At 50.8% G+C, this 27,768-nt stretch overlaps 3 protein-coding genes across 7 annotated transcripts in view; 1 reads left to right on the forward strand and 2 right to left on the reverse strand.

Moving 5' to 3' along the window:
* LOC130883483 (NADH-cytochrome b5 reductase-like) overlaps positions 1 to 3,734 on the reverse strand; it is a 36,164-nt gene extending 32,430 nt beyond the window's left edge. Inside the window, exons 1-2 of one of the 2 annotated variants that reach the window (XR_009057974.1) lie at positions 2,989 to 3,050; positions 1,193 to 1,460 (exon numbers count right to left, since the gene is read on the reverse strand). Coding sequence is in view for 1 of the 2 variants with exons in the window: in XM_057783974.1 (XP_057639957.1) it covers positions 1,193 to 1,390 (198 nt within the window). In the remaining variant the exon portion in view is untranslated. Of the gene's footprint in view, positions 1 to 1,192; positions 1,461 to 2,988; positions 3,051 to 3,633 lie in introns of those variants that run through there. The other variant, XM_057783974.1, reaches the window with a different exon arrangement.
* On the forward strand, positions 3,180 to 14,886 carry Mrpl37 (mitochondrial ribosomal protein L37). Its single transcript, XM_057783973.1, has 7 exons — positions 3,180 to 3,579; positions 6,026 to 6,209; positions 6,302 to 6,417; positions 8,775 to 8,960; positions 10,313 to 10,470; positions 13,770 to 13,973; positions 14,693 to 14,886. The coding sequence occupies exons 1-7, from the start codon at positions 3,234 to 3,236 to the stop codon at positions 14,768 to 14,770; spliced, it is 1,272 nt and encodes a 423-aa protein (XP_057639956.1). The 5' UTR covers positions 3,180 to 3,233; the 3' UTR covers positions 14,771 to 14,886.
* A 7,034-nt stretch (positions 14,887 to 21,920) lies between these two features.
* The window catches only part of Ssbp3 (single stranded DNA binding protein 3), a 141,355-nt gene continuing 135,507 nt past the window's right edge, over positions 21,921 to 27,768 (reverse strand). For all 4 annotated transcript variants that reach the window (XM_057783781.1, XM_057783780.1, XM_057783779.1 and 1 more), the window contains 4 exons: positions 25,192 to 25,270; positions 24,238 to 24,266; positions 24,041 to 24,142; positions 21,921 to 23,539 (listed from right to left, as the gene is read on the reverse strand). In XM_057783781.1, coding sequence (XP_057639764.1) covers positions 23,510 to 23,539; positions 24,041 to 24,142; positions 24,238 to 24,266; positions 25,192 to 25,270 — 240 coding nt within the window. In that variant the 3' untranslated portion in view covers positions 21,921 to 23,509. The remainder of the gene's footprint in view (positions 23,540 to 24,040; positions 24,143 to 24,237; positions 24,267 to 25,191; positions 25,271 to 27,768) is intronic.

The raw sequence follows: 27,768 nt of genomic DNA on the forward strand, positions 1-27,768 counted from the left end.
CTTGGGTCCCAGACACTCTCTACCACAGCCCTCTTGAGCCAGGAAGACCTGGTCTCCATCAATCACATGCTGAGAACCCTGTCACAGCTGCCTGTGGCTAAAGAACACTGAGCTAGAGACAGGACACTGGGATTGATCCAGCTAGCTGCTATTTCTGGGCCTTGGTCTCCTATTATGTAAAAAGAGGCCACTCATCTGGTAGCATTACAGGGTTATAGGGAAAAGATAAAATAAAGTACATGGTTGGGTATTTTTTGTTGTTGTTTTGTTTTGTTTTTTGGGGACAGGATCTCACATAATTCCTCAGACTGACCTGACTCACTACATGACCCGGTTTGGCTTTAAAATCCCTGATTCTCCTGCCTCTAGCTTCCAAGTGCTGGGATCCAAAGAGTGTGCCACCACACCTAGCTTTATATATGTATTTCATACAATGTAAATTGCTATGGACATATAATCTATTATTACTTCTCACAATTTAAAAGATAAAGCTATTAGATTAAAATATGCTGCTGTGCAATATCAATTTTCTGTTATCACAGGTTGAGTACACTATATACCGAAACTGTAACTATTCTTGAAATATATGAAGTTCTTTTTGGGTTGAGGAAGGAAGTCAATAAGCTCCAGAGACAACTGAGTGGTGACAGCACCTGATGGTCTGTTAATATATCGCATGTCAGCTTGCTCTTTTGAGGGCAAGGACTGTGTCTTGCTTACCACAGATCCTCAGTGGTTTATAGGACCTGGCATACAATAGGTATTCAATGGATATCTGATAAGTGAAATAATTATCAGCTAGAGAGATGGTTCAGGGGTTAAGAGCACTGCCTGCTCTTCCAAAGGTCCTGAGTTCAATTCCCAGCAACCACATGATGGCTCACAACCATCTGTAATGAGGTCTGGTGCCCTCTTCTGGCCTGCAGGCAGAATATTGTATACATAATAAATAAATAAATATTAGGTTCTGTGTCAACCATCACAAATATCTGGGTCCATTTTGCAGATCTGAAAATAAGGTTTCAAGAGGTTAAGCTATTAATAGGTTGGTTTCAGGTCTGGACCTTGCTTCCTGGATCTATCTGCCTCCATTATGACTACTTCTTACTCACCACTGTCTAGTCAAAGGCTTCCCAGGCCAGGCACAGAGCAGGCCAGGGCCAGACAGATATTGAAACTCTGGACTCCTCACCTGGGTCTCGGATGACTGCTTCCCACTCAGCAGGCTCCAGTCATTTCTGGCTCGGGCTGCTTCCCATCTTTCCAGGTCTCGGTAATAGAGGTCAAAGACGCAGGGCGAGCAGCCACTCCCGCAGCACTGGGAGGGCAGGGGCTCCACAGGCTTCAGCTGCAGCCAAGCTTCAACATCGCTGTCCTCCCTCTCATCCATTGTCAGTGGGGCTTGGGCAACATGGATAAAGGGACAGCTGGGACAGGACAGGCTCTCCTTCGCTGTCAGCCTGGGAGGGAGAAAACATGGGGGTCAGACTCTGTCCTCCTCTGTCCCTCACGGTCTCCTCAAGGTCTGCCAGGTTATAGGGACAGGGATGGCTCAACCAGGGATCTGCTCTCAGATGGGGCATACTTACTGCTTACAATTATTGTGGTTTGTGTGTGTGTGTGTGTGTGTGTAATAAATAGTTTCTTAGCAGAGAAGAGGATTTGGCTTCAGAAAAATCTTTTCCACTACTGCACAAGGAGCTCTATGACTTCAGTATGGTCTGAGGTTGGTGCACCAGAACGAGGCTGGTGTCTTCTGTATTCTACCAAATGACCTGGCAAATGGAATGCCCCTACTGACTGGTGAGCGGCCACTCGATGGTCTGCACAGGCTTAGGTGCTGGAACACAATAGAGGTGAACAGGAGGACAGTGTCCGTGTCCTTGTTCAGACCTAGCACGATGTTAGAGCCATTCAGTGAATCCACCTTTACAGCATGCTGTGTATCAGTCACACGAGTGAATGAGGCCTCTCTAGCCAATTACTCTTTGCGTTTGTGTATGTGTGTGGGGGGAGTATTTAGATGAGACAAGTGAGAGTTAGTCATACTGTCCTCTGCCTTATATCTGCCTTAAATTTGGGGTTCAAATAACCCTATGTCTCAGCTATTTTGGAAATTGGTAGAGAAGTTGGACACATCCACCACAGTCTTAAAGACTTGGTTCCTTCCCATCTGGGAGGCACAATCCCTGTTGCAGCCTAGGCCTGGATGCCTCTCCCTGCTCTTCAGGCCTTGACTGAGGTCACCCTTCTCCCTCAGAGGCATGTGCTGATTGCCCTAGTCAGTACACACTCATTTGTTAAACCCACACTGTGTCCGCCAACTGCTCTAGGTGCCAGGGACACAGTTCTCTGTGCTCACGGGACAGTCATTAAGCAAAATAAAAATGAACAGCAACTTTGACAGAGGTCGAACCAGAGAAAAAGACCTAGAGAAATGGACAGGAAGCGCGCGCGCAGGCGCGCGCGCGTGTGTGTTGTCACTGTTCATGTAGTTCTCTCTCTAGCCCCTAAATCTAAGTTCTACACGTTCACCCGGTGCTTAGCACAGCATCCACCCCCATCCCCACAGCGAGCGTGCCAGAAAAGGTGCAGCGCAAAGGAGCGGTTCCCGGCACCGGCCCAGCCTCTGGGAAGCGAAAAGGAAACTTCAGGAGCCGAGGAAAAGTAACTCGCTTTCGGCGCGAGCCGAAGCGCAGGGCGAGCGAGCAGCCGGGTGTCGAGCTGACGTGGGGGGGGGGGAGGGACCCGTGGCCCTCGCAGGCTCTGGGGAGCCCCAGCCAAGGAAAGCGTGGGCAGCAGTAAGGGGGTGGAGAGGACACCTCCAGAGCCCACTAGACGCCGGGCTCGCTCAACCGTTTCAACAGCGAGGGAGACCGGGGCCTTTCAACCTCTAATTGCCTATGGTGGTCAAGGACGTCTCAGGTACAGGTTGGCGGTGCCCGCACTCCTCTGTCCGGCCGCGAGGAACAGCACCACTCTACCCACCTGCGACTCCCCTCACGTCAGGTACCTCAGAAACCCAAGGCAGAGAGCGCTTTGCAAGGTCCACCTACAAGCATAGGCACCACCTGAGGGGCGGAGGCAAAACAAGGATATTTTAACTGTGATTGGTTAAAGCGTCTGTCATTCTCAAAATGCGGCTTTGCGCCCAGCCCCTTTCGCTCCCGGCAGGCCCTGCGCGGGAAAAGATGGCGGCGTCCAGGTAGAGGTGTTGTGGGGACTGGATAGCTATGGCGTTGGCGTCCGGGCCCGCTTTGCGGGTGTTAGCTGGCTCTGGGAGGCTCGGCCTCGGGGGCTGCGGGGCCCCGAAACGCGGGGCGTACGAATGGGGCGTGCGTTCCACGCGGAAGCCCGAGCCTCGGCCCCTGGACAGGGTGTACGAGATCCCGGGTCTGGAGCCCATTACCTACGAGGGGAAGATGCACTTCGTCCCCGGGCTGGCTCGGCCCATCTTCCCGCCGTGGGATCGCGGCTGGAAGGATCCACGGTTCCACCGCACGGCCCCGATGCACGAGCAGCCTCTGTACAAGGACGAGCCCTGCTACATATTCCACCAGCGCTGCCGACTCCTTGAGGGTGAGGCCACAGGGCGAATGGGAGGAGAGACCCTGTTCTCGGTTCAGCACTAACCCCGAGTGGGAGGGTCTCGGTTTCTTCCTCTCCTAAGTAGAGCCACAGGGACGTCCGTCTTCTGAGAGTTGTCAGGATCAAGTGGGATGGGAGGAGCAATGCTGGGGGAGAGAGCTGTGGAGAATTTGAGTGTGTCCTCTCCAGGATTATGTCCTCATTTCACAGGATCGCTAGCTGGAACAGGGATTTGCTTATACACGCGTGGAGCGGTGATAGCTGAAGGGACTCCGGCCAGCCCGGGCCTAGCAAACATGGCTCTAGGAGGCCTTGCCCTTCTCCCCCATTCCCTCTGCCTTGATAAAAAAAAAAAAAAAAAATCGTTGGATTACATTCCTAAAACTAGCCCCCCCAGGTCTATTCCTTTATATGGCCACTCCCTCCTCCTGAGGCTGACTACCAAGGTCCAGCCATCAAAGTATTGAAGTCCGGCAACCAACTCCCCCTCACCTAGTTAACATGCCCAATTAAAATTAAATATATCCTAACATGGGGTTTTCTTCTTTCCCTTTATAAACTGTCATTTTCCTATGTGCCACATCTGTCTCCTCTCTTTCCAGAAGCAGTTCTTTGTCCCACTTTGGGACAGATACCCCTTCCCCCTTTTCCTTGTTCCCTACCTCCCCACCCCCGTTTCCTTTTTCCTTTCCCTTCTCCCTTGTCCTCTATCTCCTGTCATTGCCTCTTATTCCCTGTCCTTTGTCCCTCTGGGGCAAATACATCTCCTTGCTGAGAACTTGGTCTTGGGGTCCTGAGCCAATATTTTTCCTTTCAATAGTGAAACCAGGTCTGCAACACTAGTTTCCTAGGTCAGTGTCTTTTGTTAAAAGCCTGGGATGTGTAAAGGAATTTGCACCCAAAAGTCTATCCACTTAGGGGCCTGTCACTCTTAAGAACAGATCTAAGTGTCTCGAGCCAAAACCAGTCTGCTTCTCACTGTCGTCAGGAATTATTTTCCAGAGGTGATTATTAAGAGTACCTTTCTTCATTGTTCGAACATCCATCTTCACTCAGATCACGATGACGATAGGGCACGGTCCTAAGTGCAAAAGCAATTGAGGTGTGTGGGAGCAGGATTTTACAAAGGATAAGTAGGAAATAAGATCTAACAGTGCTTGAGGGCTAAGAGAATCAGTCATAAGCTTGGGAAAGCTGGTAACCATGGGCCAGCCTCTCAGAATGCCCACTCCTATACCTGCCTGCAAGCTGATTTTCCTAGCCATTAGCCACTCCCAGTGGACTCTGAATGTGCTGTGAAGGATTTCCCACACCAAACCCCCTTGAGTATCACTGGTAATGGACGGCAAGTGTTCTAGAAGATCGCACTCATCGAACTGTCTGAAAATGTATCTTCTGCCTGCACTTTCCAAAGTCATAAAGAGGTCTTATAATAAAATCACAGCAAAACCTTGCAAAATAGGAGTCTTAGAAGCCAGTGTGGGTTATGGAGAGATGGTGGACTTGAGGGTAGACAGGCCCAGGTTCTCCTGCTTGTGCCACCTCAAAGATGAGTGGCTTGAAGCAAACTCCTCCATCTTGTCCAAGTTTCCCCTTTTGTGACATAAAATTCCATCTAACTTATTGGTAAATTCCAGAAGTGACATTCGGTAAATGGTAGCTCTAAATACTATGTATTTTGTGTATGCGCTAGAGAGCCATAAACATTGGCTCTGTGGTGGCTAGCAATAATGTTACAGAGCTGGGGTCAGCTAATTAAGTAGCTCCCTGTTTTTGTAAATAAAGTTTTACTGGTATACAACTATGTACATGTGTACATTATTGCCCATGGCTGCACTTGTGCAATAGCAGAATTGAGTAGCTGTGATGGACTCAGACATAAGTTTGGCATGCATGGGCTTCTCTAGTCAGGGTTAGGATCTGGATTACCAGAAGGGCAGGTCCATTGAGCTAGTCTCACAGCTTTGATTTCTCTGCCTGTAGGGAGTCAGCAGGGATCTCAGCTGTCTTGAGAAAGGTTTGAATCCTTCCCATGGCAGGCACTGCACTCAGTCCCATAGTCAGCTCACCACCTTAAAGTAGGTCATTGTTCATGAAGTGATACTCTTTTGTTGTTGTTTGTTTTTTGAGACAGGGTTTGTCTATAACTTTTAACCTGTCCTGGAACTAGCTCTGTAGACCAGACTGGCCTCAGATCTGCCTGTCTCTGCCTCCCAAGTGCTGGGATTAAAGGTGTGTGCCACTACTGCCCAGCTCAAAGTCATACTCTTCATCCACTGCTTTCTTTTGGTTTTGTTCCTCAGACGTCTCAAATCAAACCCAGCCTTCTCTTGAGGCAGCCTTTTCTTCATGGTCCTACCTGGTTGGCATGAGCATCTCTTCCTGAACTGTCTTCTCTCTCTTTTTGTTTGTTTGTTTTGTGATGATTGCCCCAAAGGTATGAAGCAGGCTCTCTGGCTAACTAAGACCAAGCTAATAGAAGGCCTCCCCAAGAAAGTGCTTAGTCTTGTTGATGATCCAAGAAATCACATAGAAAACCAAGAAGAGCGTGTTTTGGATATCATCTCTCATGCCCGTCTCTGGCACTCCACTGAGGACATCCCCAAGAGAGAGACCTACTGGTGAGTTTCCCCCAAATAGGAGGATTTTCAATTGAGAAATATGGAGTTACTTTAAGTTGCTTTAAGTCTTCAAATGTCACTTTTTCCCCAAGCCCAGTCATTGTGGACAGCCTCATCCAGCTGTGTAAGTCCCAGATCCTCAAGCACCCTTCTCTGGCCAGGCGGATGTCTACCCAAAACTACTCCTTAGCCACCGCCTGGAACCGAGGTTAGTCATCCTGTGTACTAGAAGGTCTTGCTGGGTTTTCTTTTTCAGTTTGTTTATTCTCTCTGTGGCTCTTAGCCCCGCCTCCACACCCCAGCTCTCCCATCCTGCTCCTGCCACATACTCTTGGGGTTCAGATACGCCCTTTATAGGGTCTCACTACACAAGGCCGACTTCAGACTTGTGATCCTGCAGTCGGCACCACCATGCTCCTTCTCGTTGTTGTTTTTAACTGCTTCTATGTCGCCATTCAACCATGGACAGCTGACCGTATCTGCTGAGTACCCACAGTGTGCTTGGGAGTTTTTAAATGCTGAAGACAAGGGAATAATAAAACACATTGCTCTCTGCCCTCACCACACTCAGCAGCTGTTTTCCCTTTCCATATTTCTGCACCATTTCCACATCCATGTTAGCATAATTTAGAGTGCATCTTTCAACACAGCAAGTCTTTCTGACATGTTCCCTTGTTTGAAACCCAAGGCTGTCGTTTATCATGGGCTATTCACCTAGTCCTAGGCTTACCACCCGTCCTGCTGTTCCCTTCCCTGTCCGTAAGTTTGTCACTTCCAGCTTTTTGGTATCCAGCTTTCCCACCTGCCCGCCTTTGTGCATTCTGTGTGCTTGGCAGTGCATGCTGGTGTTTCAGACAGGTGTGTCGGTTTAGGTGTTCTAGGTGATAGGATTGTGGAGCAATGAAGCCAGCTGTGGAATACCTGGGACCTGGGCTGTCTGAGCAGGTTTCCCCTTCTTCTCTCTTTGCATATGGACTTCTGGCAAGGAGTCAGCCTGGCAGAGGTAATGGCACCACTAAGGAAATTAGTGCACCTCATTAATGGAGAGTACTTGTTGGCCCATTGTCAAGTATTACCTCTAATTAAACTGCCCCATTTGGAGCTGTCACTGGAGGAGGGATGTGAGGGAATTGAATTAGAAACCACACTAGAGTGATCTGTGGGGAGAATCTAAAACCCAAGGTTAGGAGAGGTCCAGGCACATTTGTGTGAGGAAACAGGAAATGCCTTAGGAAACCAATCTTGAGGTGCAATTACTGCAGAAGTTATCCATCTGCAGATGTAGCATCCATTTTTTTACATATCTTGGGAGGCTGCATGCTAATTAAATGGCAGTGCCATTGACCAAACCGGTTTCTGATCTTACAGTAGTCCCGGTCCATCACCCTCACACAGGGATTTTACTCTCTGAAGCCAGCACTGCAGAGGGTGGTGCCACTTGGAGCTAGTCGGGATTCAGACAACAGTCTTTCTAAACACATTTTGTCAGGTGGCATGTGGCTTCCTGTGGGAACAGTGCAGACACCATTTCCACATTTTCACACCAGGCTCATTGGTTAGTTTGCTGCGAGTCTGCGAGTGTGTCCTCTCCTCTGGCCATCTGCATTCCCATGTAGAATACATGCTAATCCAACTTACCTGAGGTGCTCAGATCTGGCTGGTTTTTCTTGCTCTCTTGTTAAGACAAATCTGGCCCTTTGCCTGGGTCTGAAACCCTCCCTCCTGCCCCTGCTCACAGTACTTCTCTCTCCATGCCTCGTGTCCTCCAGTGTCCTGTCCCAGTCACCCTGGGACTGCTTTTGCATTCTAGTCTTTATTTTCAGTGCATGGCAGACTCCTACCCAGAGCTCTTCCACCAGAGACTGGGGCGTTGGGCAGTGTCTGAAAACAGTATTGATGGTCGTGACGTAGATGGTGTGAGCAGGGATGGAGATAGAATTCTAGTGGCCAGAGCCCAGCGCTGCTGCTGAACACGCATATGCACAGTACAGCCCCCTCAATGAAGAGTTAGCTGATCCCAGTAACAGATGCCCACTCTTCTCCTTCAGATACCCTTTGCTGTTGCTTTTGACCATCTCACTGTGGAGCCCTGACTGACCTTGAACTCACTGAAGTCTGCCTCTGTCTCCCAAGTGCTTCCTCTGCTGCCCAATTTGAAGGTTTTGCTTCCTTCCGGGGCCCTCTGGGTTTTGCAGAGGGCTCTGTCTGCATATGGCTCTGCTTTCCCCAGCAGCACTTGCTTCCTGAAGGGCTCCTCGAGAGCACAGAGTAATTCTGCCCTGTTTCTGGGTCCCTGGCTTGGAGCTGGTGCTTGGGAAGATGAAGGATGCCCACAAGTCAGGAGCCTTGGGGTTCATCAGAAGAGCACCTAGGGAGAAGAATGTTCTAGTTCCTCACCCTCTCAGGGGCTCAGGGTTCTAGTGCCATATGTGTGTCCTATGACCAGGCTGGTCATCTAGAAAACCTGGAGCAGACTTGGACTTGAAGTTTGTGGAGGATGACAGTTTCACACTTTGAGAGCTGTATGAAGACCAGGTTAGACTAATCACCTTTTCCCCATTTTAGAGTCTCTTCTCCTTCAGGTCCGAGGTTCTAGTGGTGCTATATTGAGAGCCAAGGACCCTCTGCCCACCATTGCCTCCAGAGAGGAGGTGGAAGCTACCGAAAGTCACGTTCTCGAAACCTTCTATCCCATTTCTCCTACCATCGATCTTCAGAAAAGCCATGTCTATGACGTGGAAGATGACACAGGTGAGCAAAGCGGAGCAGAGATGAGGACGTGCTTTTTATTCATAGTTCTTTCAGAGAAAGGATGTACTAATAGCTCTGGGTGCTTGGCAGCACATGTGTATTATCTCCTAGTATCTGTGTGGCAGCCCCTGCTTCCTAACTCTTAATCGGCTGCCATTCACGTTCACAGTCACTTCCCCCAGAAATGCTGAACTTTCAGTCTCAATCAGGGACTTTTCATTTATCTTCCCACAGCCCTGAGTCACCCTGGATCTTGACACGTCTCTTTGCTGGGGTGTGATTGATTTCCCGTCTGGTTCCCCTCTAGACTGTGGGCTCCTCACAGGCAGCAGCAGGCTCCACTGGGGCTCTCCTTGCTTTCTGTCTAGAGCCCCATGTGGAGTGTGTGCTGGGGTCCGTGCTCTGCAGAGTGGAGCAGCCCCGTGTGGAGTGTGTGCTGGGTGTCTGTGCCCTGCAGAGTGGAGCAGCCCCGTGTGGAGTGTGTGCCGGGGTCCGTGTCCTGCAGAGTGGAGCAGCCCCGTGTGGAGTGTGTGCTGGGTGTCTGTGCCCTGCAGAGTGGAGCAGCCCCGTGTGGAGTGTGTGCCGGGGTCCGTGCTCTGCAGAGTGGAGCAGCCCCATGTGGAGTGTGTGCCGGGTGTCTGTGCCCTGCAGAGTGGAGCAGCCCCGTGTGGAGTGTGTGCCAGGTGTCTGTGCCTTGCAGAGTGGAGCAGCCTGCAGGACCAAGGCCTGCAGGGAAGCCCCATCTCTCAGCGAGCACTCTTCTCCTGGTTTTTCTGAGTCCATGTCCCCAGTGTCTTTCTCCTTCCTCTGTACCCATGTGCACTGATTCCAGGCACTGTTTCTAGAAGCCCCTAGCCCACTGGAGATTTATTCATAGTCACTCGAGATATTCATGACTTGACAATGTCGTGTCTGAAGTGAACAGGTGCCAACCTGAAGCTGTGAAGTACGAGGCAAGTCATTTGTTACTAACAGTAGAGTACTGACTTCTGCCTTCTCCTTAGTAATGACCGTGGCTTTTAGTCACCCAGGTATTGGTGTCACTGTCATCTGTGCGCTTGGATTAGAGCAAGTGGGTGGGGTTAGAATGTGTGTGTAGGAAGCACCTGCCACAAGTTGGCACGTATTTTCTGTGATGAGCCAAAGAGTAACATTTAAAAGCATTGTGGCTGGGTTTTCCAAGCCACCTCCGGCTTCTGTCTTAGCTCCTCAGTAGCCATCCATAGGTCTATGAGCGTGGTTATGCACTGATGTCTCCTGTGAGTCTTTATTACCTGCCCTGAGTGTCCTGAGGCTCTGTGGCAGGCTGATTAGTCTATGCCTCCTCACCTCTCCTTTCTCTTCTCTTGCAGGATTCCGGGAGGGCTACCCTTACCCCTATCCCCACACCTTGTATTTCCTGGAAAAGGCCAATTTACGGCCACAACGCTTCCTTCCGGAACAGCTAAGGGCCAAGATGCTCCTGTTTTCTTTCGCAAATGCCCTGGCTCAGGCTCGGCTCCTCTATGGGGTATGTATGTGCAGAAGACTATAGAACTGCTTTCTGCAGGCTTGGCCTCCTGCTGTAAAGACCACTCCCGGGAAGAATGGAGTGGGGACGGACTTTGAGTTTAACTGAGGAATCTCAGGAAAATGCACTTCCTCTTTTTTGGCCAGGCGGTGGTGGCGCACGCCTTTAAAAAATATTTATTTATTTATTATGTATACAATATTCAGTCTGTGTGTATGTCTGCAGGCCAGAAGAGGGCACCAGACCCCATTACAGATGGTTGTGAGCCACCATGTGGTTGCTGGGAATTGAACTCAGGACCTTTGGAAGAGCAGGCAATACTCTTAACCTCTGAGCCATCTCTCCAGCCCAAATGCACTTCCTCTTAACTTGTAACAACCAGGGTCTGGTACTCTATCCAGACACAGCTGCCCTCGGTGTCATTTGGAGCTCCACTTCCCAGTGTGCCGTAGGCTCACAGCAAACTAACCACTTCACCCTGCGTTCTGCAGCAGGAAGTGTGGGGGAAGGAGGGGTACAGGGCATACCCTACTCAGAAGCCTATGTGTGTCTGGGCTCCACGCCCCAGTCTGCTCTGCTTGGTCAGATTTGGAGCAGGCAGTACCATCAGAAGGCCCAGGAGGTGATGCCAGGCAGTCACTGTCAGTTCAGGGTGGGTACAGAAACAAGATACCACTTGGTGGTCGCCCTCAATATTAAGAGGAAGTCCCAACACCTAGATGGTGTAGAATGGAGGCTGAGTGGTTGAAGTGAACGCTGTCTCAGGACGAGGAAAAGGCTTGGTTGCACGGTGGGAGTGGGAGCATGGGGCATATTTCTGAGAGCTCCTGTTCTCTCAGGTCTCGAGTAGAGCCTCAGAACCGTGGTCCTCCCAGGATTGAGGGAATTAGGATTTGCATCTGTCCTGCCTGGGGTGGGTGCTGGCAGGGTTGGTTTGGTTGGCTGCCTGAGTGGGGAGTAGAATGTACTGTTCTGTATTGAGCACCTGACACACCCCACACGTTAACAAATTGTGGACACCAGAGGTGTCCTGGAGGAGCTTGATGAGCGTGTACTTCATAGACCCACTGAATCAGAAGCTCTGCAGTGGGGCTCAGCAGTCAGCATTTAAAAAGCCCTCAGGGTGAGGCTCGTGCAAACTGGGGTTTGGAAACCCCGCACTAAAGTTGTAGAGCTTCTCACATGGTTTGCTCTTTTGAACAACCTGTGTGGCAGGTGCTGTTAGCCTCACTTTGTAGAAGAAGAGATAAGCTCAGGAAGGATAATTTATGTTTCTGATCATATAGCCGAGGACCTGGAGTGGGCTGGGGATATAGCTGAGTGGTGGAGCATCTTTCTAGTGTGTATAAGTCCCCAGGTTCAATCCCCAGCATAGTAAGAACTAGAACCAGAGAGATTAGCAACTGTGGCATCCTCATGTGGCCTTATTATGTCTTAACAGTGGGCGGATAGTGGGCAGCTGGCTTTAGTCCTATTTCCTCGCTGTAGACTTCCTGAATTCTCTGTAAGATGAGGTAAATCACCCACGATCCCACAGCTAATGAGTGGAAAAGCAGAGGCTGATCTGAGATTCCTACAGCTTCTAAAGGATATGCTGTCCTTAGTTTGGGCGGAGGAAGGAAGCAGCAACATTCCATGTTCCAGGCCACGGGCTCAGTGTAGTCTCTGCCGGCTATTGCCAGAAGGGCTTAGGTAGCAGTGCTGGCTAATACCGCCCGGTTAGATAGAAGAAGCAGCCTCCTCCACTGTCTCCAGGTACAAATTATTCCTGAGGCCGTGAAGTTGAGCAGTTATGGAACAAGCCTCCATGTAAAAGGTAAAATTGCTGAGAAATTTATGTACTACCTGCAGTTTTATTGATCTGTAGAGGGAGATAAGAGTCAATACCGAATCTCAGCTAACACTTACAGGTACTTCTCTTTGTATTTATTTCTCATGCAGCTAGCACAGGTATTTCTGACCAACAGCCCTGGTGTGGCACGTACTTGGGACTTCCATTAGCTAGTCCTAAAGTCAGGTGAGCCCGAGGGCAAGGCAGCGGCGTGTTGCACCAGGGGTACCCTGCTTCTCGTGGCTAGACTGCAGGATCTGTGGCCAGTAGCAGTCTGGATTACTACAAAGTATGCAAAGGCAGGTCATAGAGTTACCCAAACAGTCACACTTAGGAGCCAGGCAGTTTGGGGCACACCTTTAATCCAGCACTCGGGAGGCAGAGGGAGTAGATCTCTGAGTTCCAGGCCAGCCTGGTCTACAGAATGAGTTCCAGGACTCTACAGAGTTACGCTGTCTCAGAAAAAGAACAAAAACAAAAAACAAACAAACAAAAAAAAACCCACTTAAGAATGAAAGAGGCACTGGTGTCAGATACACTGGGACTCCAGCCACAGCCTAGACAGTGGGGCTACCTGACTTAGTCTACGCCTCGGGGTGGCCTTAACAAACACCTCGAAACCTGTGCTTCAGTCTGTGAAGCAGGAATATACGTCTGTCTATGAAAAACAGGGAGGGTGCCTGGACGAAGCTCCTGTAACTCCTGAGTGTCGTCACTGCTACGGTGAGATCAGTACAGGCCCTGACTGACATGCCTGGAGTATACCCTCCAGGAGTGTGACCCGCTACATGCTGCAGTAAGTAACTGAAACTCACATGACTGACTGTGGTGTAGACAGTCCCGCTTTCAGGAATGAAGCTCAGATGACTGCGGTGTAGACGGTCCCGCTTTCAGGAGTGAAGCTCAGATGACTGCGGTGTAGACAGTCCCACTTTCAGGAGTACCCAGTGATGCCGGGCCCTCAAGAGCAGGACAGAGATGCCAGCACATCTAGTCAGTCTGTGTGACTTCAGACAGGCCAGTCTGCCAAGTTGGGTCTGTGTCTTCATCTGTCAGAGGGAGTGAAATGATAGGTCTAATGATGAGCTTCCAAGTCAGCCTTTGATAGCTGACGTCACTGTTGTCTTACTGGGTAAGGCAGAGGTTTGAGGGATTCCCTCCATTAACCTCCTGGCTCACCTGAACTTCAAGCCTTGCCCAGTAATCGCCAGTCAGCAGTGGGAGTTAGTACTGGGGTTGAAGAGCAGGTTTCTGGGGTCTTGAGGCAGAGAAGGCCAGGCTGGGTGAGGAGAGGCCTGGCTGGGTGCAGGGAGACTGGCTGTGGACTGTGGAACTCCTCGGTCTGCCTTACCTGCCCTGAGGTGAAACCATAAAAAGAAAGCGGGTGGGTGTTTTAAAGGGTGGAATTGGGCCCCCTGGCGTCCACTCTTCTACCACAGCGTGGCGTTTTCTTGTCCACTTTTCTTAGAACGCCACCAAGGTCTTGGAGCAGCCCATAGTCGTGCAGAGCGTGGGCACTGATGGCCGTGTCTTCCAGTTCCTCGTGTTGCAGTTGAACACCACAGATCTGGCCTCTAATGAGGGCATCAAGAATTTGGTATGGGTAGACTCAGACCAGCTGCTGTACCGGCACTTCTGGTGTCGCCCAGTCATCAAAAGGAAAGTGGTGTTGGTGAGTCCAGATTCCTCGAGCCCGGGGATTACAGCGCACCTTGACTTGTCCATCCAGGGTTAGCCTTGGTCGAGCCACATCTGCCTCCCCTTCTCTTCAGTTTCTGCTGTGGGGGACTGTCCCTGTGTCCACTCCCCGGCCTGCTTCAGTGCCTTGCGGGGCCCTGTGGCAGCTTCACATTGTGACTTTGTGGGAGGACTGCTGTCACCGTCAGCACACGGGTCTCCTCCTGTGCCCCCGCTGCACCCGGGCTCAACTGATGTCCAGCCTGCTTTGCAGTGCCTCAGGCTACGATGCAGTGAGAAGCACTCAGGATGAGAGGGCAGAGCTCAGGTGCTACGGGGGTCTGTGGCCCGCTATGCCGCATACGGGCAGCGTGCAGACTGGCTCAGTGGAGTTCTGATAGTTACACAGTCAGTTCTGCGGTGGCTTCCAGCCTGTCAGCATGTTTCTCCTTGAAGTGCTGTGAACCAGTATAGAGTGGGGAGTTCTTGTCATGTCCCAGTGGTTGGAGTGAGGGGACTTAGAAAGCAGAGCAGATGACGCGGCTGATTGGTGCCAGAAACCCTCAGCACATCTGCAGTACCAGCTCCTCAGTGTCCTTGGTCACAGAGAGCTGATGTGTGGAAAAGATGGTGATTCGCCAGGCACTGACGAGTCACCGAGAGTGGCCTGTCTCCTTTGCTGTCATGGATCCTAATGGTCTGTGTTCTTTCTAGGAACCTGCTGGGCCTGTTGATTTCCAGCCAGAGACATTCAGGAAGTTTTTAGCTCTGTATTTGCATGGTGCTGTATGAACTTCAGGGGCCTGACACCCTACTGCTGCCTCCGAGGAGCTTACGTCCTAGGAAGGTGATGCCTGGGCATGGGCAAGCCTCCCACGCCTTCTCGGTCTGGTGGTCTTGCTGGCAATAAAGAGTCTTTGCATTGTATTGGTGCCTGTGTTGGTGCGAGCTTGTATGTGAGGTGCTGAATGTTGAGCACGCCATGTGCCTCCTTGCCTCTTACAAGTACAGGCCCTGGAGCAGCTGTGCTTTGGACTCTGATGAGCGGTGCCTGAGTTTCCTCATTCAAACCCTGAGGCTAGTACCACTTCCCTTGGAGTTTTAGGTCTTTCTCTCCCCCAACCCCGTTTGTTTTTGAGACAAAGTATTGCTGTGTTGTTATCCTTGCCTTGAACTTGCCATCCTCTGACCTTAACATCTAGAGAGCTGGGATTTCAGGCCTGTGCCACCTTACCCGGTCCTTGTTCTTGTTTTCTTTCAGTGCTGGGGACTGGACCTATGAAAAGTACTGTGCCACTGAGCCACATCCCTGCCCCTACCCCCTTCTAATTTTGAAGATTCTAGTTATGAGTCTGTGTGGTCCGCCTCATGGCAGGTACTATAAATGTGTGCTAAGTTCTTGTGGAAATTTTTCTTTTTTTTTTGAGACAGGGTTTCTCTGTGGTTTTGGAGCCTGTCCTGGAACTAGCTCTTGTAGACCAGACTGGTCTCAAACTCACAGAGATCCACCTGTCTCTGCCTCCCAAGTGCTGGGATTAAAGGTGTGCGCCACCACCGCCCGGCGGAAATTTTTCTTTTTAATGTATACAGGTGTTTTGTCTGTTTGTATATGTACCCATGAGTGCCTAGTGCCCAAAGAGGCCGGAAGACAGGATCAGCTCCCTCAGAACTGGAGTCACAACTGGTTGTGAGCTGTTGTTTTGGTGCTGGGAACCGATCCTGGCTCCTCTGGAAGGGCAGCCACTGCTCTTAACTGCTGAGCTGTTTAAATTGTACACACATCCCTCAGTGACTGCAGAGGCTCAAGGGACCGTTCATTGTAGAGCCCTAGTTTCCTGCTTACTTGATGAGTTTCCCGGGTCAGCTGGTCTCCAAATAATGTCGTCCCACTCGACATCGTGCCTTTGCACAACAGGGTGGTTCTATAGTAAAGGCCACTGTTGCAGGCATGCACTGCATGGAGCATGTGGAAGGCACCTCATTCTCGAACATGAGCACTCAGAAGGAGCGGCCCCACGCTCCCACAGCTGATGCTCCGAGCCAGCTGCCCTCGTACACACCTGGGCACAGAGACCTGCGTGTGGACGCTTACGGAGAAAGCTGGCCCAGCGCCTGTGGGGAGCACAGGTGAACACAGGAGAGAGATGGAGCGTGCCCACTGCATCTGTGATCACACCTGGGGACTCAGTGGAGCCCACAGAAGCCAAGAGCCACATTGCTCATACATGGGTGAGCCTATCTACAGGGACTTTCCACTTGTCACGGATCATCGAGTAACTGCCACTGCCACAGAGGGCACGGCCTTGGGTGAGGTGGCCCTGTTGGCTGAATACTCAGGCTTCCTATGGGAAGAACACGGAGACCTTGGAGCTGGGTAACATCATCCAACAGTGTTATCCCTGGGCCACCCAGTCTGTCCCACCCCAGCTTCACTTCATAGCAACTTCAGAGCTTAGCAGGGGCTGCGCAACTCGAGATGTGGGCAAGGGGTCACCAGGAAGAAGATGTGAGAGAGGAAGGAGCCTGGTGTGTCAGCTGCCTGGAAAGAATGTTGGGGAGCTGGGATAGCAGTTGGGATGGTTCATGAACGCCAGGTAACCTTTGTACTTTTCTAAAGTCTAAGGTAACACTCCAAGCAACCCCTAGTCCTCCTCTCAAGGTCTAATCCAGCTTATTTTCTACATGTCACGATGTGTGTGTCCTAAGCACACAACTATATATACTTAGCATCCTCCCTGTACACTTACCTAGCCTTGGGAGTCTCGGGGTCCCGCCACAGCAGCGCAGACAGTACACCCTTACTTCCTGTGGTGCAGTTGTGACTGGAGATGGCCGTACAGGTTGTCTCTGGGTATTATTATAAAATGCGGCAGCAAGCAGCCCTGCTCGTGGCTCCGAGTCTGCTTTGCCAGCATAGCCATAGGGTAAATTGGTGGCAGTGGAATTGCTGTGTCAGGAAGTTTTTTCAGCGCCGGTAAAAGCGCAGAGGATGGACTGGCAGATGACTGAAAAGGCCAGCTGCAGACCACTGTGGTTCTCCGCAGTGGCAGTGATGGCTGGAAGCCTAGGGCACCCCAAGTCCTACCAGGCTGGCTTATTGCTGGTGAAGAGGGCGAGATGAGCAGCCAGAGTGAGGGGTGGAGGCTCGCAGTAACTAGCACAGTCAGCCCATAACCTTGCAGCTTGAGATCTCATGACCCAGCATGGGCCAGCGTTACAGGGTTTGCAGTCCGTGTCCCTCTAGCTCCAGAGTGGGCACCTCCTGCCTGGTCATAGTTCTATCACAAGGCCCCAGAGCCCACAGCACAAAGAACCAAACTGAACAGAGTGCAGTGTGTCTGTGCTGAGGCAGGGGGAATGGTGGTCATCCCCACTCCCAGAGATGGGGAACCTGCTGAAGGGCTAGACAGTTCATACAACTGCCGCCTCTACAGAGATGAGTTCCTTCCCCAACTCCCGTGTCCGGCCTCCTTGTCTCTTCCACTTTTTTCTTTTCCCCAGTTTTTTGAGACAGGGTTTCTCTGTGTAGTCCTGACTGTCCTGGAACTCTATGTAGATCAGGCTGGCTTTGAACTCTATGTAGAACAGATCCGCCTGCCTCTGCCTCCCAAATGCTGGGATTAAAGGTTTGCACCATCACTGCTGGGCTGCTTTGCTTTTCTTATGGAGTGACATTATGTCTGTGTGGCTCAGGGCCTGAGGACGGGGGCCTCACTGGCCAGCCCGAGTCTGAAGTAAGGGCAGGAAAGTGACAGAGTCACACTCGGCATAAAAGGCCTAGACTTGAAGCAACAGAACTGGGGGCAAAATGACATTCGCACAGTGAGCCTGAATGTGCCCAATCCATTAAGAAGCTCATTCCTGCTGAGGGTGGAGATTGACAGCTATAATCCACATGCTCAGAAGGTGGAAGCAGGGGAATCAGAGGTTCAGGTTCATCCGTGTCTACATTGGGGATTCCTGCCCAGCCTGGGCTAAGTAAAGAAAGGTTGGTTCAATTCAGTCTCCAGGGAATTAAGTCCGGCCTAGGAGGAGGCCAGTCCCCACATCCAGATGCCCCACATTCTCCTCTGTGGAGTTCAGACATTGTCCCTGTTTGAGTTAGATGGGCTGCATCTGACCAGACTTCCCTCAGATCAGTTTGGAGTCTTAGATGCCCGAGCTGGGAGAGGTTCTCTTTCTGACCACAGTGACGACCCTCTGCAGGTGTTAGCCAGAGGCTTGGCGATTCCACTTGGAGGACTGTGTCACTCACTCCTTGTAGGCCCAAGGCTGGAAGATGCTGCAGTCAGCTCAGACTCCTCAAGTTGAGTCCCTTGAAGCAGGCACAGGACCTGATGGTGCCAGACTGTCCCTTTAATATGACCACGAGTGCTGAGGGTCTGGTGTCAGAGTGAGCTGGCCCTGTAGTGGCATTTCACTTGTATTTTAATAAATAAAACTTGCCCAAGGATCAGAAAAGTAAAACAGCCACACCGGCCAATCTTATAGACCAGCAACAATAACATGCACCTTTAATTCCAGTAGCCACACTAGCTTGTCATAGAAACCAGGTGGTAGGGGTGCATGCCTTTAATCCCAGAACTAGAGAGGATTATAAAAGAGGAGACAGCTCTCGGACACAGTCTCATTCTGAGATTTCCTGGAGGCAGGATTGCCATTTTGGACTCAGGTAGAGGTTAAGAGCTGGCTTTGATTTTCAATCTTTAGGCTGAACCCCAATTTCTCTGAGTTTTTATTAATCGTGCTTCATGGTCCTAACTCCAGTGCCACCCCTGGGAAATGCTTCTATGTCCTCCACTGGATATTCATCCACCTGGGTCCTAGAAACCAGACCTCCTCAAACACATGCACCACCCTTTCCCCAGCTGGCCACCACACTTCCTCACAGGGGAACGCCCTGAATACACTCCTTCAATCTTGAGGCGCTCTGGTGAAATGTCATCCTGGAACTTCAGCTCCAAGGCCTCAGTTCTGACTTTTGGGTCACACCCATCATCTCCTAGGGGGGACCCTCCCTAAAAAGACTGGAGGTGGAGGATGATGGACCTAGGATAGCCTGGTGTCTCCTTTCCAGAACTGCTCCATTTCTCAGTACTCACAGGCTGGGCTGTGAGTAGGGCAGGCAGAGCAAGCCCAGCACTTCTTGTTCAGGATGCTGCCACCTGAGGGATCATGCTTCACACCAGCTACCTCAGGTCACACCTCTCCAGACCCATCTAGGGAGTAGGTTTGCTGCCCAGTGCAAGATCTCCATCTCCGAGTCCAGCCTGTACAGAGCAATGTGTCCCTTCCTAGAACATACACGATTTACAGGTTTCTAACCCAGACAGACCAACGTGAGGACCCCCAAATGTGTCAGTATTAAAGTCCTGAGGTTCCCTACATCACACCTCTGGCAATTTAGCCATTCACACTATTCCAGAATTATGAACTGTGTGCCAGGCAGTGTGCTGGGATTGGAGACTCAAGCTGGTAGTCACAGTACCTGTTCCCAGGAGTTCCTAGGCTGCCTAGTGGTCCTTGGCAGTAAGTTGTTTCTGGATCTACAGTAGCAGGTACCCAGAAAGGCTACCTTTCCCCCACCTCTAAGTCCCTGCCCACAGATGACAGCACTGGAGACAGGCACCAGAGTATATTCCAGGGGTGACTCAGCAACCTTCAGTTCCTCCACAACCACCCACTGAGCCCCTGCCAGGAGATAGGCCCCAGCTTGGAGAAGGCAGACACAGGGCCCGAGAACTCAGATAGCTGCCAGAGGTGAGGAGCATCCTCATGGAGGAGCTTTAGGGACTTGGTTCCAGGAACAGAGAGGGCAGCGAGACGAAGGTGTAGGTGACAAGCTGCATCAAGTGCTAGGTGGTGAGAAAAGGCAATTGATTCCAAGGGTACCAGCCCTTGGGGTCTACCAGCTACCACAAGCTTTGGCCCGTGCCATGATCTCTCAGCTCCACACCTTTACCTACCTTTGCTGGTTCCCCGTTTCCAGTTCTGATCACTGGGTACCTAAGAGGACCCGTCTCCAGGCATCAGTCATCCAAGTGCCAACTCCGGAAGTTGGTCACTAGCAGGGGCCTAGACATCCACTTTCTTTACTGCCTATCTAGGTGACTCAACCCACCCAGAGTTCTTCTCCCTGCCACCTGCCTGACCCTAAAAGGGTCTCCATCATTTCAGGCCTGTTTTGCTTAGCGGGTAAATGTTACCAAACACACGATGAGTGGATGAACGTGGGAAGAGGAGCCCCTGAAGTACATCCTTATGGCACTGGGAGGGCCAAAATGGGGCCAGGAAACAGAACAGGAAGCTAACTGTCCAGGCCCCAGCTGCCAAGGACTGGGGTTTCACGAGGTCTCAGGAATGGACAGGAGACGCCCAGCACAGGACAGAATGAATCCCTCTATCTCTCAATACAGTCCCTAGTCTGGTTGTTTATGTCAAACCTCCAGGCCCAATGCCAAGCCCACCAAGAGTCCAGGGCCAAGAGAGGAGGACCCATTTCTCTCCAGCCTCCTTTTCCCTGACTAGCCCAGTCAAACCCTGGGGAGCTACAGGCATCCGGAGATCAGGGGTTCAGGAACAAAACAGTCATGACTCTGGAGTATCCCCCACCCCCCAGTCTCCTGGGGTCTAGTCTGAGGCAGCTCTTCTGCCTCAGGGACAGGTCTCTCCAGCCAGCCCAGAGACCCTTAGAGACATGAGGACCAGAAGAGAAGCAGAGGCTGCTCTGGTGACCCAGCTGGGGAGACTGCAGAATGACTCCTCTGCTCCTGCCTGAGCTTCAATCCTTCCCTCCATGGGATTCATGCTGCTCAGGGCTGTGCTCTGGCCCAGCCCTAAAAGTCTTGGTTAAGCCCGAGCAAGGCAATGACAAGACTCTGGTGAAAGAAGACCAGGCCCTGGGTGGCCATGGGCTGGGAAGACAACTTGTAGGGGCTGTTCTGGAGCCCAGGTGGTGGGCTGTGGGAAAAGAAAGCAATGTAGGTGGCCTCTCACCTCGGCAGACCTGAGATGGCTTCTCCCACACGGCACCATCTCCACAGTTCCTACCTGGAAGCATGAATGAGGAGACTGTGCAGCAACTACCTCGTCACAGTTGCTGGTGTGAGTGCGACAGCCTGCATCACTCACTGATCCAAAGGGATGCTTCCCAACAGTCAGCAGCTGCAGAGAAAAGCCTAGGACTGAACCTAGGGCGTCCCAGCTCCTCCCCGTCACGCCACCCTTCCAAGGGTGAGTTGGCAGGAGTCACTCATGAGGCACTGTTGTTAGTGCCTAGATGAAGAAACCAAAGTCAGTCACAAACTAATCTATATACCCACGGTCATGTCCAAAGGAGTGACGGTAGCAAGATGCCAACAGGCAGAATTACAACCTGGTTCTGAGGCTCTTGGGAAAGTGGAGAGCACTTGGTTCAAGCACTGGCCATCCCTGCCCCAAACCCCAGAGGATGTACCCAGGACTTCAGCTGTACTTTCTGACACTGGCAACCACCAGCCTCCCCGCCTCTTCTCTACAGCCTCTCTGTAAGCTACAGGTCTGGATCACTTCCAAAATCCTTCGCCTGGCGCCTAATTCTTGCCTTTCCCACTCTTAGCCCTGCCTATGAGATTTAAAAAAAGAAAAAGGGGGGGGAGGTCAACCTCCCAATAGCCAAATATCTACAGACTTTCCTATCACCCCAATAATCCCAGACATGTCAGGGACTTTGGGCATGGAAGCTGTTAACAAGACAAACTGCCAAGGGTTTAAAGTAACTGGCGCCCACCTGTCCCAACCCCACTTCCAAGGCCGCTACATTAAGCACTGAACTCAGGCCCAGGGAAAGGCAGCAGGTGCCTGGCGAGCAAGGAAGAAGTCTCAGGTGCCAGGCCCACACTCTCCTTCCTGATCAGTATCACCAGCTCCTACCCGGGCTCCCCCCAAACATGTCAGGAAGGGCTGCGGAAAAAAGATGTCCCTTTAATAAAACGTTATCAACATATATCGTACACAAACTACAATGTATCATAATTACTTTTTTTTCTCTCATAATTCAGAACCAGACTACAAGGTAAGAAAAAACACAGAAACAGCTACAATGTTCCCAAGAATCCGCACAAGGTCTTTTTTCAGGCAGATGGTATCTCACAGAATATGATATACATGGGTCAGAAAGGGGAGGTAAGAAAACAAAGACCAGCTACAAGGGTGGGCGGGGCACGAGGAGGGTGTAAATGTACAAAGAATTCAGTGTCTTCAGGGCAAGACACAGAGGTTGCCAGGGCGAGGCCAGGGTAGCCAAGTCACCCCTCCTAGGAGGGGACGGCTCCACCATCAGGTTTGTAGGTTTTTGAAAATAAAAACAGGACCAGAGACAGCGTCTGTTTGGTTGCTGGTGCTCCCCCCACCCCCACAGCGATGCCGAAGTCTGTCCATCCAGTTCCAAGCAAATACAGAGCGATTCTAACCAATACCCATCTTTGAAAAATGACAAACAGGAGAAAAAAAGAAAAAAAGAAAAAAAAAGAAAACCACTTCAGCCCGCCCTGCCTGTGCGCACTATGTGAGGATCTTAGGGACCAGAATGTGGAGGCCAGTCCATGTCCCAAATCACAGCCATTCTGTGGGTGGGGCCTCTCCTACCCAGCCAGCAGGAGTCTTGCCAAGAGCGGTGGGAACTGGGGGCTGGAGGCCCCAGTGGCCGGGCACGAGGTCTGAAGAGGCAGCCATCCGGGAACAGTGTGTATGCTGGGTCACAGCGATGGTCTCTGTTAGGCGACAGCAGGTTGGGGGCTCTGAGCGCTATGGCCACAGGGGTGCCGGTGTGTTGTGATGGCCAGCCAGATCGTCTCCTTGCCCAGTGCAAACCCCAAAGGCCCACGTGGAAATGGTGCACTCTTCCTTCTCCCCAGACAGCCTTTGAAAGGGACCACCGGTTGTAAACTGTCCAGTTTATTATTATTATTAGATGGCTACAACATCAGTGTGGCATCGCACACCTAGACTAGCTTTCTGGTGGTAGGACACATGGCAGGGCTTGTGGGTTTTTCTTCCTTTTTTTTTTTTGGCCTTTTTTTCTTTTTCCTTTTTTTGTTCCTTTTTTTTTTTTTAAAGAAGAAAGCAAAGAGTGGGGTGGGTGTAGGGCTTGCTAGAAGCTTCCATTAAAAAAATTTTTTTCCCCAAAAGAAACCCCCCCAAAAAACAAATTAAAAATCCCAGCAACGATAAAATCCCAAACAAACAAATGAACAAAACAAAAAGTGTCATGTACAGAAAGGTCCTTTAGGGTGAGGAGAGGGTAGGATTTTTCTGATTGCTGACTTGAAATACATTTTTTGAGCTTTTGTCCTTCATGTTTTATGGAATAAAAAGTTTGGCCTTTTTATTGCATGAAACTAAAATTGGGAAAGGTGGGGGAGTGGATGGGAGGGGTGGAGGGGAGCAGGAGACACCCTCCCCCAGCTCCTGGTATCGACACCTCACTTCTTCTTGCATAATTTCTGGCATCTTCTGCCTGCAATGCCGGCTCTCAGCGTCTTGGAGAGGGGGTCACACACTCATCGTCATGCTCGGAGAATACTGCGGGGAGAAGCAGGGTTGGGGGCCTGTCAGGTGGGGAGGGGAGGCCATGGACAGGGTGAAGTCAAGGATGCAGGAGCTAGGTGATTCCTCTGGGACCAGTCTAAACTCTGGAAGCACAAATGGCCTCTAGTTCGTATTTCTTGGAGTCAAGTTTCTTGGGGAAACCAAGACAGTAGGGTACTGGAATTTATTGAGTCCAGGTTCCTGGAGGGTGCTGTGGACTAGCAAAAGTCTGGGGTTCTCTGAAGCTGTTTTCATCAATGAGTATGAACACAGAAATTCACCTGGCCCCTGTGCACCGAGGGCCCAGGAAATTCCTGCTTGCACGATTCCATGGGCCGGTGTTGCCTGACCAATTCAGCCCAGCGCTTTCCCAGCCATTTCTGCTTCCAGCCTTCACTCAGCACCTGCACCCCCACCCCCACCCCCAGAATGACCAGGAAACGCAGTTCCAGGGTCCTCAGGCCCAAGGGAACTCCTGGGGCTCTGGGAACTTACATTGTCGTTCTGGAAGGAGTGGAGGAAGTTCCCTCCTAGCTCGCCGTCATCCCGGGGGGTGCCTGGAGGGTTGCTAATGCCGCTTATGTTGTTGGGAGAATTCTGTGGAAAGAGATGAGGAGGTGAGTCCGTGTCTCCAACAACCTGGCCTAACAGAGAGGGTGATACTGAGGGAGGGGACAATAAACATCACTCACTTTTGGAAGTCCATCTATGTCTCCTGATCCTAAAAGGGAAGAAAAGGCCAAGTCAGGGCATTCCTTTCTTTCCTTCCTTCGGGGTGTGTGTGTGTGCTGAGTATATGTAGGTACTGTTTCATGTGTGTGCTGAGTATATGTAGGTACTGTTTCCTTGTGTGTTGAGTATATGTAGGTACTGTTTCCGTGTGTGTTGAGTATATGTAGTTCCTGGTTTCACGTATGTGTTGAGTATATGTAGGTTCTGTTTTCGTGTGTGTATGTGTACACACGAGTACACACTGGAGGAGGTCAGAGATCACTGTCAGGTGCTTTCCACCTTTCTTTTTGAGACAAATTCTCTCGTTGAGCCTGGATTCAGCTTGCTGATTCAACTATAGACTGGCTGGCAGCAAGCCTCGGGGATCCTCCTGTCGCTGCCTCCACAGCTAGCATTAAAGTATGTGCCACTGTGTGCGGCTTTTACCTGGTGCTGGGGATCAAGCTCGGGTCCTCACGGTAAACACTGCTGATTGAGCCATTTCCTCAGCCCCATCTGCTCTTGAGGCAGGGCCTTGCCAAACGGCCCAGGCATGCCATGGAATCATCACGCTCCTACCTTGGTATCCTAAGTGCTCAGACGAAAGCTGAACAACCAGGTGCCCAGCTCTAGCTTTCTTGGGTCTCACTTATACACCTGTAGTAGAATATTTCAGGCTACCTTGAAACTTGTGATCCTCCTGCCTCAGGTTCCTGCGTGCTACAATACAGTAACATGTGTCCCCACACCTGGCCCGCTTCTGTGTGTTCTCCATCCTGAGAAGGACCCTTTGCTTTCTGGCTCTGTGCATGTTCACCTCAGTATAGGCAGGAGCATTTGCTCAGGACCTTCCTAGGAGCCTAGTCACGGCGAACACTGTCCCAAGGGCCCCAGCAGCTAAGGCGGAGTGGAGCCATGTGTAGGTGCTGGCTTACCTAAGGATCCATTCATGTGGTGTGGCTCCATGCCGCCCATGCCTCCCATCGGGCCATCTGAGCCGGGACCCATTGGAAACTGTGGGGGAAGCAGAGGATGGTTAGAGGACCCAGGCCCTTTGCACTCCTATCCCGCTTCCCTGAAAGGGACCCAGCTGCTTAGAAGTGCCACCCAGGATGCTCCAGGGTGGTGGTCTTCTTGTGCAGACTTAAGCACTGGGTGCCTGGGTGACTAAAACAGGTTCCTTGTCTTCACCCTGGAGATTGCCCAATGGAGGGACCTGGTTTTATTTATCAGTCAAATGAGCCAACTCAGGGGAAAAGACCCAGACCAAAGCCGCCAGGTTCCACGCACAGCCAGCTAGCCAATTTCTTGGACCTCCTCACAGTGTTTGGTTAGGAATCTGGTTCAGCAGCCATTACTGCACAGGAATGAATCTCGACTGACTGCACAGGCCAGACCACATGACTAAAGATTGTCACCTGCATTGTACAGGTGAGAAAACTGAAGCAGGGCATAGCAAATGCTTTGCACAGATCTCCTGGGGCAGAGGAGAAGCTGAGTGTGGAGCAGGGCAGCCTATTATGGGCTGTCCCTCAGATATGGGACGCCTCGGGGGTAGTGGTGAAGAACCTACTCCACGCCATCCTGTCTGCAACTCTCAAGGCCACCTCAGGATGTAAGGCCACATCTCATGGTCCTGGGTTACCAAGGAGTCTAGCCTGAAGCCAGGACCTGTGATGCTGACTGGATAAGGAGTGGGAATGGCTAGACACCAAGTGACAGAGGGAGAACTGCTGGGTCGCACCTGTGTCACAGCCCCAGGAGAAGCAGCTCACAGCCATGCAGCAAGAGTGGCCAGGTGAGTTCCAAACATAGTCATAGAATGCAGGGAAATCAGAATGGGCTGCATGGAGGAGGTGGCAAAGCCTTAGCAGAAATGAATGGAACCTGGGCAGACAAATCAGATGGCAGAAGCCATTACAGAACTGCTGTGTGGGCAACAGACCATGGTACAGGAGGCGGCATGGAGAGCTGATGTGTGCAGGGGCTGGGTAGAAGTCACTTTTCAAGGAACAGTGAAGCAGCCAAATTCATGCTAATTAACCCAAATGATACAAAGATGAAGGGGTGGTCACCTTATTAGGCTCCTAGGACATGGCTGTCCCAGACAAAAAGTATCCAAAGTTGCTAACATAATACATACATCACATACACAAACAAACACATGCCATTATTCTAACACAGATATGACCAATATATAAAAATAAATTTTGGGGTTTTTTTGGTCATTTTTTTTAATACAGGGCATATGTAACACTGGCTACCCTTAAACTCAGGGACACGACTACCTCTGCCTCCAAGGCGCTGGATCAAAACATACACTAACTCGTCTGTCTCCAGATCAGGTAATTTTGAAATCACATATTATTATGTATTTCCACCTACTGCTTAATAACATACAAACATTCATACCTCATACAACTGATCCATTGTGTTTAGGGTCGGGGAACTCCATATCAACTTTAGGACACTTCTATCTCCCTGACCCTCAGCCCAGCAATGGTCAGTCTGTTTCGTTTCTATGGATTTGCCTATTCCAGACACAGCACCCCACGGCCTTCAGTGGCTAGCGTTAATCTCTTAGCACATTTCCAAGGCTCCCTCATGTTCTTGCTCAAATATGTACTGTGTTTCTTCTTATGGACTGAAGTCCAGGGCAGAACTCTGCCACACACATCTGTTCACCACAGACTCAGGGTGATTTCACGCTCAGCTCCATGGCCAGTGTTTCCAGTTCTGACAGGGGCATGTGAGTGGACGTGCTGGGCTACACAGTCTCTCCACCCTCCTTGGCAACTGCACCATCTGACATTCCTATCACTACTTCAGCCCCAACAACAGTCACTGCCAGGCTTTTGACCACAGCCATCCTCCTGTCTTGAAGAACTACCTCACCGTGTCTTAACCCACATTTCTTAACAGCTTCTTCCTATGTGCTTATGGAGAAACATCTATTCAGTTATTTGTCCCACTTTTAAATTAGGAAGCCTGCTTATTACTGAGTTGTCAGAGTTCCTTCTATATTTTGAATTTCAATCTTTTATTGGGTATATTTCCTCCATTCTGTGAGTTTTGTATAACCTTCTCCTTGTCCCCTCTTGAGATGACTCAACACTTGTTGCCTTGAATTCCTGGGATCAAGTCATACTCCTGCTTCAGCATCCAGCAGTTGTATCTACGGGCACGCACCAATGCACCTGGTTTAAATTGGGGGAGGGGTAATTTTTATTTTTAATTATGTGTATGGGTATGTGTACACGTTTCTGTACATACACCTGTGGAGCTGAGTGTGTGCATGTGCGCACGGACACCAGGAAGTCATGGTTAGGAGTCTCTCACTGAGCCTGGAGCCTGACTGCGAACTCTGCTCTCTGCTCATCTGCTGGGAGTACAGGCACGTGCATGGTCCAGCTTAACAAACAAACAAACAAACACGCGCACAGCAAGCCCATCTCCCAGTGCTCAAGCCCGTTTCTATGTGCTGGTGTGAGGAGGGAGGCCACTTCATCTGC

This window comes from Chionomys nivalis, chromosome 11 (assembly GCF_950005125.1).
Source record: "Chionomys nivalis chromosome 11, mChiNiv1.1, whole genome shotgun sequence".
NCBI classification, from domain to species: domain Eukaryota; kingdom Metazoa; phylum Chordata; class Mammalia; order Rodentia; family Cricetidae; genus Chionomys; species Chionomys nivalis.

Bases quoted from the DNA above. Each gene is read 5' to 3' on its own strand.
- Mrpl37 (XM_057783973.1), top strand. From the start codon at position 3,234: ATGGCGTTGGCGTCCGGGCCCGCTTTGCGGGTGTTAGCTGGCTCTGGG. The intron at 6,418-8,774 runs GTTAGTCATCCT...TCCCCATTTTAG, and splicing joins AGCCACCGCCTGGAACCGAG to AGTCTCTTCTCCTTCAGGTC. The intron at 13,974-14,692 runs GTGAGTCCAGAT...TGTTCTTTCTAG, and splicing joins TCAAAAGGAAAGTGGTGTTG to GAACCTGCTGGGCCTGTTGA.